Below are 10,539 nucleotides of genomic sequence, written 5' to 3' on the forward strand. Positions count from 1 at the left end.
ATTATATTCATTTGCAGATATTCCTATGCATGTCTGCCTGAGGGACTCTCACTCTGTCAATGTCACATGGTATATTAGACCAGACTTTGTGCCAATGGCAGCTCGTTTCTTCCTTGGAAACTGCATGCCGAACAGTTTTTCAAAGCTGTCTAATGGAGTGGGCCAACTAAAGTTTGCCCGTAATCTCAATGACTGCAAGTTCAAAAGACTGGTAATGTAATGCTACATTTGAACAAAACCGGTTGCCAGTAGACTTTCTGATTGGTCTTATAACCCATTTTATTTCCATTTTCCGCAGATAAAAGGCAAACATGTCGTCTTTCGAAATACCTTGTCATTTAGGCCACATGGAAAGAGAGTACCTGCAGCATACAACAAAACCATCGAGTGTGTTTATAATAGGTAAACGGTCACACTGGGCTGAAATTCAAACCTTGTTGAAAGGGAGCTAGTTCTTGAATCATATCCCCCTTTTATTTTAGAACCGATGTGTGGATACCTCCTTTTTTGAACACTGGATCAGTGAGTGCTGTAGGCCATGGACAACTAGTCTTCCACATGGCGCTCCTAAATGGTGAGTTCTCACTTTGCTGAGTCATAAACCAGACTAAGCACAGTATAGCTAGTTTGTAATATGAAAACCTTTTTTTCCCCCACTCCCTGTAGAAGAGCTCACTGATGTGGCTCAGACAAATGTTATTCCTTTGGGTTCCTTCATCCCAATATGGGCAGCAGTACAACAGAAGTCCCATCAACCCTTGTTGCTGCTCTTGGAGGAGTGTGTTGCTGCCACCACACCTGAACTTCATCCTGCCAGCCAGGTCTATCCTATCGTCGCCAATAAGGGGCAAGTTACTCGTAGCATGAATTTCACTCCACAAAGGGAACACAGAACTTTTACTGACCTGTGTTAAGTTTAGAATCTATTTTCAGGTGTCTTGTAGATGGTAAGATGTCCAACTCCAGGTTCCTAGCTCGGTATCAGAATAATTCAATTATCCTAAACCTGCAGTCCTTCAGGTTTGCTCTCGGACAGGAGGTGAGTCATGGAGAATTGTTTTGGTTTCTCAAAATATGTGTAATCTGGTTTTGACGGTGACCTTGTTACCCACAGGTTTATATCCACTCCAAACTAGTTGCATGGGATCCTGAGCTTCTTAGCGAAAACAAGAAAGCCTGTCATTATGTGAAAGATGGCGTGGACGGCATGTAAGCATGGGCTAACTTATCTATTGTTGTCCTATCCATGCTGGTCCATATTGATGGCACTGTCTGCCACCCATGTTTTTTTTTACCAGGTGGGAACTACTAGATGATCCATCACGGAGCAAACTCTGTAGCTGCTGTGAGTCGACTTGCAGAACCCGGCCCAAGAGAGAAGTGGGATCAGGTATAATTTGGACCCAGTAGCCAGATCCCAATACTCAAATTGCTGTCCAGCTTGGTGGTGTTACAGTGAAATTGGTGACCTGCCAAAATATGTGATCATCTTGTGGACTTCACATAAGGCACGTTGAGGTCTTGCAATACATGATAGAAATGCCACTAGGTTTAACTCGGGTTAATAAACAAACGGCAGTGATTTACATTCGGATATTTACGTTATGTGAAATCCACAAGGTGGTCACTAATTTCACCATTACAATATCTTGGAGAACGGAGGAGGTAGAAATTTGAGTATTGGGATCTGGCATGCCCAATGCATATGTATTTTCCTTCCAGAATTGAATTTCCCTTCCTTACAATTGTTTTTGTGTTTAGAACCTCAGGGCCTTGTTCAGCTTTCTGTCTTTGGACCACTGATCATTGTTGATCAAACTGATGCACAGAGTGAATCATCAAAATCTTCCACTGCAGGTTTTGTATAATTTGTACTTGTGTAGAAATTGGGATTTTGTTCTAAAGCTCTAATGGGCCTTCTCCCTTACAGGAAAACGGTAATCTAAAGCGGCTGACAATCCCAATGAAGTGGCAATAACGGATGACCCAAAAGAGTTGGCCCTTGTGATGTCTGTAGATATGTAGATATGTGGTCTGCAATAAATAATTTTGTCCAAGAGTTGAGCTCATTTGCATGAAGTGTCCCTTATTACAGAACCAGAGTTGACTGCAATTTCACATCTGGCTCTATGCATCACTTCACATGGAACTCATCACAAAGGGATGTCAGTGTTGACTTGAGGGAATATTAATTTGGATCTAAATGTTGACACGGCACTACGAACTGATTGGAAGTTATCAGTCCCCACTACAAATGTCTATGCAGTTGTCTGTATGAGGTGTCCATGGGCCCTGGTCTTTGTAGTGCCACTGAGCTTGGTTCTGTATCTTGTCACTCAAGCTATTCCTGTTTATAACTGGAATTATGTCCATGTGGCAAATTCTCAGAGTGCCTCCCAAATATATTGGGTTGATTAAAGGTGATTTTCAGGACGGCATACCAATTTGATCCAACCAGCAGTTATTCATAATCACACTTTTTCTTTTCAGGTACAAACTGAAGCACAAATGTGATGGTTAATACAGTGATGTTGCACTTGTTATACATTTAAATGGTTTCTTCATAAGGAGCAGATTTGTCAAGTCAGTTATTGCTCAAGCAGCTGCATACTTTGGAGTTATATGGCATTAATGGATAGTTTTATAATCTATCGTTCACCCCAACACAACTTTTCTATTAAAGGAGAATTCCGGACAAATTAAGTGTTATCTTTGATGTCTCGTTACTCACCTACCGATGTGAAAAGTAGCGTTATTTTTTTTCATATATTCCCCTGTCGTCATTTTTTAAACACCCTCCGTTGTTATAATGGGAGCCGCTGGGTTAGTGAAGTTCGTCTATTATAACCGACGCAAAGTTGTTTTTTTCACTACTAGTATTCATAGTAGAGTCTCATGATAGTCAAACATGCGTTGAAACTATCTGCGAGGCTGCCGTCAATGGCGAACGATTTAACACTGGTTGCTTGTTTCCAGATTCTGGCAACACGAGTTGCCAGGTTCTGGAAGAAACAAGCAACCAGTGTTAAATCGTTCGCCATTAACGGCAGGCTCGCAGGAATTTTCAGCGCATGTTTGACTATCATGAGACTCTACAATGAATCGTAGTAGAGAAAAAAATAACATTGCATCGGTTATAATAGACGAACTTCACTAACCCAGCGGCTCCCATTATAACAACGGAGGGTGTTTAAAAAATGACGACAGGGGAATATATGAAAAAAAAGAACGCTACTTTTCACATCGGTAGGTGAGTAACGAGACATCAAAGATAACACTTAATTTGTCCGGAATTCTCCTTTAAGAATTAAACATTTTGTTTATGTAAGAATAATTTCTGATTATCTTCCTTTAACTTTATCACTTATTTGATATTGTCATTCCTCTAGACCAGGGGTCTGGGACCCCTAGGGCGTCCTCAGTAACTACAGGGGGTCTGCCAAACCTTTCTGTGATTGGGGAACATTAGCCGAAGAAATGGCAGATCTACAAGCGCACAACGCCTCGCAGAAGTGAGCTTGTGGATCGGCTATTTTCGGAGAGTTGGTGTATAAAGGCAACTCCGCACCAAACAGACTCGTCCAGACTATTGCAGACTACTCCAGACTGCAACAGACTGGTATTCGGTTGGCAAAAGTTACCATTTAAGTCTGTCAGCCGACTGGCCATTCATGTGCTAATTTGACTTGCCAGCGTGCCAGCGTTGCCAGGTCTGCTTATTATAAGCGACTTTGGGCTTGTTTCCCTGCAAAGCCACTTAGGGATGTTCCCAGCGTTTTTTCTTCACTGACGTGCAGTGGTGTAAAGTAACTAGTACATTTACTCAAGTACTGTACTTAAGTACAATTTTGAGGTACTTTTACTTTACTGGAGTATTTCCAATTGTCTATACTTGTACTCCACAACAATTATTTGAAATGTTTAGTTACTAGTTACTTTGCAGATATAAATCATTATGAAACATACATTAACCACTTTAGCCCTATTTTGTACCTATAAGCTATTTGAAAATAGCAGATCTACAAGCTCACAACGTGTTGCGATGCACGCGTTCTGAGCTTGTAGATCTGCTATTTTCAAACATTTTTGTACTTTTACTTTTGGTACTTTAAGTACATTTTTATACCAATACTTTAGTACTTTTACTCAAGTAAATGTTGAATTCCGGACTTTTACTTGTAACAGACTCAGAGTACATCTATTGCATTCAAGCCTGGAATTTCGTCATTTTAGGGGCAAGGCCACTTGGCCTTTGGTGTTGTAATTTTTTGGAGGGCACAAAGGCCCTGCCCGGCCTTCCTGCCAGGGCAGGAAGGCCATCCAAAAAATAATAACGATTTTTAAGTCCAAAAATGATTTTTAAGTCCACGGAAATAATGCATTTAACTTGAAGGTTAAGGATGATTGTATTTTAATATATTATAAGAATAGTATAACTATCTGTGAAATATTACCCATTTATTTCACAAAATAATGTGTTGGCAAATGACCAATATTTAGTTATATAGGTCTCAATATGTCACATTCAGCCCTGGACTTCACTGACTGAAGTAGGGGTCACATTAATCACATTAGATTCACAGAATGTATTTTACCCACAAGTTATTTTCATTAAAATGAAATGTGAATGAACTTGCACTAATAATGACTTTTTAATGACTCTTTAAAATATAGTATTTCTTAATTATTAATAATTACTGCTTGTAGATTGGCTATTTTCACGATTTTAAATTGTTTTTAAATAATAATAAAAAAGGAACATACAAGATTTCCACCCGACAGCCATAATATATAGCCAATATATGGTTCTGTATCAGTATATGAGTCCGTTTTTGAAGATTTCATTCTAATTGGCTACTATGCCTGAATATGAATTTCATGAGCCTGGGTAGGTCACCCTGGCTTGGCGGAGATATGCCCTGTAGCACACTCCGCACAGCAGCAGCAGCAGCAGGTGAAAGCAATTCACTTAATTGCTCGTTCTCTCTCCCTCTTTCCGTCTCCTCAATCTCTCGCTCGCTCTTTCTCTCTCAATCTTTCACTCTCCCTTTTTTCTCTCCCTCTCTCTGCCGCTTTTTACCTCTCTCTCTCTCTCTCTCTCAATCTTTCACTCTCCCTGCCGCTTTTTACCTCTCTCTCTCTCTCTCTCTCAATCTTTCACTCTCCCTTTTTTCTCTCCCTCTCTCTGCCGCTTTTTACCCCTCCCTCTCTCTCTCTCTCTCTCTCTCTCTCTCTCTCTCTCTCTCTCTCTCTCTCTCTCTCTCTCTCTCTCTCTCTCTCTCTCTCTCTCTCTCTCTGCTTTACGAGCCTATTCATGCAATGCTTGAACTCCCACTCAGAAGGACATGTTTACATACTTGCGCATTACATATTTATACATAAACACGGATGCATGTGACTCCGTCACTGGACAAATTTACACACCTGCTCCCAATCACCACAGCGCAAAAGTAGGGCAAATCAATCAATCTCTCTCTCTCTGGGAGCAACAACAAGAAACAGTGAATGTAGGTTTTCATAGACATGGTCGCTTGTTTCTCTCACATAATCTGGCAACACCGACAGCCCTCTGTTGTCACTGCCACTGCGCTACCAGTCGGCTAAAAAGCTGAACATGTTCGGTCGGCTCTGGGTCGGCCGAAAAGGTCCCGACGGACCCCCCGACGGACCCCTAACCGACTGGCCGACGCTTCCCGAAGCCAATTCGGCCCAAAATCGGGCCGACTCAGATTGGTCTGGAGAGGGCTTAAGGTTACATTTAAGAAAATACACATTAACATGAATCCGACATTAATGGAAAAGTTAGTGTAAACAAATCATGAAACAAAACATTGATAATAGTGCAAGTCAAACAAGTCTATGAAGCCATCTATGAAAAAGATTAATGTGAAACACAATATTATACAATATGTTGTGGGGGTCCCTGCAGGGGCGGACTGGCCATTTTGCATACCGGACACCCAAAAATATATATATATTTTTGCTCCGTTTTAGGATTATTACGGTCATTTCCGGGTCGTGCGGCCCAATTATTGGTTATGTTAACGTTTGGGCTGGGATGCTTTCCAGCAGTGGCGTTATTTACACAGGAATGCTGGGTTAAAACAGTGAAACCCCCCAGACAAAACGGTCCGGGGGGTGGTGGGCCGGTTCGGACCAAAATGCCAGGGCTGAATTGTTGTCCCAGTCCGGCCCTGGTCCCTGGCACCCTGCTTCATCTCTCTCTCAGCTAATAGTCCATGAGCCAGACAAGATTTCATTATCGAAAGAGTGGGCAAAACCATACCTATATTAAATTGTTCATAGGGTCAATACGAGTAAATAAATATATGATAACCTCTCCACAGGAGCAGCTTTTTCATGGTTATCACACATTTTGTTATTTTCCCCATACGTACATGACAGGTGAAAAAATTACAACATTTTAAAAAGAGTTATCATAATGAAACTTCCTGAGTTGATTACTTACATGAAGACAATGATTTATCGTATTACAAGTTTTCTGAAATTGTATATTTAAATATGCAAATTAGGCATTACGAAAATATGCCCGAATTTGTATAACTTTCCAGAATCAACATTGGAACATTGGACAAAGCCAGAGTGAACATTCTTATTTCATTATGTTAAGATGTTGGAGTCAACGAGGGAATATTCAATATCTGGCTCAATTTTGGGGCTCTGGCTCATGGACTAAATGCCTAATTTGCATATTTAAATATACAATTTCAGAAAACTTGTAATACGATAAATCATTGTCTTCATGCAAGTAATCTACTCAGGAAGTTTCATTATGATAACTCTTTTTTTAAATTTTGACATTTTTTCACCTGTCATGTACGTATGGGGAAAATAACAAAATGTGTGATAACCATGAAAAAGCTGCTCCTGTGGAGAGGTTATCATATATTTATTTACTCGTATTGACCCTATGAACAATTTAATATAGGTTTGGTTTTGCCCACTCTTTCGATAATCATTGCTCAATTTTGGGGCTCTGGCTCATGGACTATAAGCATTCCTGTTCCTAAATGCCTGAAGTTGTTAACAGAGACCAGGTGAGAGAAATTTGCTTGATTGCAAGCACACAGTCAGGTGGAATTAAAAAACAGTTGCAGCTGAAGCCTAGTGTTCAGTCATGATGGTTTTCTCTTGGCAAGGTGCACTGGTCTTGAGTCTGGCAGCTGCCATTTTAGTGAATGCAGGTAATGCTATTACAATAAAATGTGTGAAAATTAAGTAGTTTTTTTTAGCAAAAATATGGTTTACATTGTCAATGTTTTACTCTGTGAAACTAAAGGTGGAAACTTTCAAGTGTTCATGTCTGATCATTCGCAGATATGACGCTGGACTGTGGCTCAGATTTTGTCTCCGTGGTGTGGACAGACACACAGTCCGAGACTGACCCTTCACTGATGCGACTAGGCAACTGTCGTCCAAACAGTGTCTCTGCCAAGGAAGCCTTTTTCAATGTTGGACTTGATGATTGTAGTTTCAAGAGACTGGTAAGAAAGAGTTTATTTTTATTTTTTATGGCAAATATGTTAAGCTAATTGAATAATTTGTATTAAAGGTAACTGGAGATCAGCTGGTGTTCATGAATGACTTGACCTACATACCTCCTCCTAATGCCAACATGCTGGCCTTCACTCATCCAGTTGTCTGTGCCTACGAGAGGTACACGTTTGCATTGTTTATTAATTATTGGGTGACATTTTGATATGATGATTTTTGCAGCTTCATGGATTAACAGTATGTCCCCCCCCCCCCCTCTCTCTCTCTCTTCATACAGGCCCAAAAACTGGTACCCTCCCATTTTAGACAAAATTGTATTTCACACACATGGTGTAGGAACCCTACTATTCCACATGGAACTTATGAATGGTAGATGGAAGAAGGATCTTTATTTGCTACAGAAAATGGCAATACCTCCCCAGTCAATCTTGTAGGTTAAATAATTCCATGTCTGTATTTGCCTGTTTTTAGCGGATTTCTCGGGTCCAGCACCATCCACTGCCTTCTCTCTTGGGTCCTTTATCCCAATCTCTGCCAGTGTTGAACAGAAGTCCCATCAGCCCTTGCTGCTGTTCCTTGAGGAATGTGTGGCTGCTTTGACTCCACATCTGCAGCCTGACAGCCATACATATACAATAATCACCAACAAGGGGTATGCAACTTTGCATGGAAACATTATAAATGGATAAACTCTTTGTTTTTGTGCAATTAAACTTAAATAATTCCCTTCATGTTTGTCATTCAGGTGCCTTGTGGACAGCAAGGTAACTCGATCTAAATTTGAACCAAGACGAGACGCATCTGTTATTAATTTGTCACTTCAAGCCTTTAGATTCGCTGTTGGAGAGGAGGTAGGCTAAGTTTTTTGTTATTTTGTGTTTTTGGTGTGTATATATCCTGATATCACTCAACATAGTTTCATAGTCAAGCTATTTAATATGATTATTCAAAAGTAGATAAGGGCTCATCTAATCTCAAAAGGAATGTAATGACAGCACTGACTGTTTCTTCTGTGACTCTCACACATCAACAGGTGTATGTTCATTGCAAGCTTGTGGCCTGGGATCCCAACGGCCTTGACAGCAGCAAGAAGGCCTGTCACTATGTGAAAGGGCATGGGTAAGGAATGGCAGGCGCCACCTGATTTGTTTATGTATAAGCAACTATTTTAGGATGAATTTTGGCACCATTGAATCATTTATATTTGCAGCTGGGAGCTTCTAGATGACCCATCTTATAGCAGTCTATGTAACTGCTGTGAATCCAGCTGCAGACCTAGGAAGAGAAGGAGCTCTGCATCAGGTAATTATGGGTATTGCCTTTTGTTTTAACCATAAGCCCTATACTTTGTTGTTTATCATAGCAATAGTAGCCATTTTTTGTCAAATGTTTGCCTATTATGCCATGCCCAGAATAGGGAGGCTAGGGTTATATGGTTAACTGGACATGACATGTCAAGTCAAGTCACATCTGTCTCTTAAACTGTTCTAACTTGCTTCTTTTTCTTTTCAGGGATACATGGGTTTAGTAAAAATGCTGTTGTTGGCCCATTTACTATCACGGATGCCTGAATATTGCCAAGAAAACTTGCAACATTTGCATTTCAATTTTGCATTTTATCCCAAGAAACAAGATTTGATAAATTGGTTACTTATCAAATATTCTTTCAAGAACGCCTCTGTCCTTGACAATGGTACCCAAATATGGTTTGATAATAAAAATGGAAAACTTAAAAATGCTGGCTTTGCCTTTTGTCCTTGTGGAGTTTCTGCACTTGGAATGTGGCTGCTTCATAAGTACTCAATATGCATGGAACATAACATTTGATCCAAGCTATGTCTGCTTCAATTTGTGTTTTTATACTTGTTACCTTAACTAGCTGACTGTTCCATGGAAAGCACGGCTACCTGCATGCTGTAGCATTTACAGATCCTCTATTGGACAGACATCATGTAGAACTTGGTGAATCCCTGAAAATATATAATGGGTTTTCTTCGCATTTCAATTCGCAGTTTAAGCATTTACCAAAGATTAAGATTGAGTCAGACTGCAGTGGAAATTTGGGAGCGAGTCTGCAGTTCTGACTGCATTTGGGAGTTTATTCCACAGTTTGGAACCCAGAGGGAAAAGTATCTTGGACGTGTGGAGTGTTGGCCAGGATGTTTTGGGTAAGGCTCCAACAGCCTTCCTGTGTAGCTGATATTAAAGGAGTAGTTCACCCAAAAAATGACTTACTTTCTATCAATTACACACCCCATCTTTTTTTTTTTGTTGCATTCCTAAGCCAATAATTTGATGACCGGCGGAAAGATGCTAATGTCTCCGGTAGAAGACTCAAAGTTGACACTTTGTAATTTTGAATCTCCTACCGGAGCCGCGGCTCCGGTCATCAAATTATTGGCTTAGGAATGCGACAAAAACAAAAAAATCTCCATGAATTCAAGGCTTCATGGGGTGTGTAATCGATAGGAAATAAAGTCATTTTGGGGGTGAAATATTCCTTCAGTGAGCAGGAAGGGTTGTGGGGTTGGATAATGTCCTGAAAGTCCCTGTACCTGCCATGCCCTTGCCTTGTATAGGCCATCACCAGAGTTTTTTTACTGGGTGAGGATAGCATCCGGAATCCAACGAAGGGAACGCAAAATGGGGGCAGGCATGAAAATGTTGGGAGGTTGAAGACCTCCCAAAATGTTCACATGTCCCACAGCTTTTCCCACAGTCCTTTTATATTTATCCCTAATGTCTGTGTAAAACTACTGGGCAAAATAATGTGTTTTCGTATGTAATATCGTAAATTTATGTCTGTGGGACAGGGTATTCAATTTGTTATTGTCAGGACTGATTGATTGGCTGAAAGGCCACAGATGTGGGGCTCATCACACAGTGAAACGTTATCAATAAATTAACCCACGATGGTAGCATTCTGGTGTGTGGATTTTGTTTTTTTCATGTTGAATTTTTTTACCCAGCACCCAGCCCAGCAGGACAGGATGTGCATGCCTTTTGCCACTGTGTGACGCCTTT

General features: G+C 40.6%; 1 protein-coding gene across 1 annotated transcript; it reads left to right on the forward strand.

Annotated features, from left to right (window-relative positions):
* Window positions 1-347: 347 nt before the first annotated feature.
* zp3f.1 (zona pellucida glycoprotein 3f, tandem duplicate 1) lies at window positions 348-9,435 on the forward strand (the record flags this gene model as incomplete). Its single annotated transcript, XM_080439755.1, has 12 exons — window positions 348-402; window positions 524-574; window positions 667-851; window positions 1,115-1,209; window positions 1,299-1,390; window positions 7,339-7,505; window positions 7,574-7,677; window positions 8,054-8,167; window positions 8,261-8,366; window positions 8,549-8,634; window positions 8,726-8,817; window positions 9,395-9,435. The coding sequence occupies 12 exons, from the start codon at window positions 348-350 to the stop codon at window positions 9,433-9,435; spliced, it is 1,188 nt and encodes a 395-aa protein (XP_080295881.1).
* Between the last annotated feature and the right edge of the window lie 1,104 nt (window positions 9,436-10,539).

Source organism: Gymnoscopelus braueri, assembly GCF_963280865.1.
Source record: "Gymnoscopelus braueri genome assembly, chromosome: 10".
In the NCBI taxonomy this organism is placed as follows: Eukaryota; Metazoa; Chordata; class Actinopteri; order Myctophiformes; family Myctophidae; genus Gymnoscopelus; species Gymnoscopelus braueri.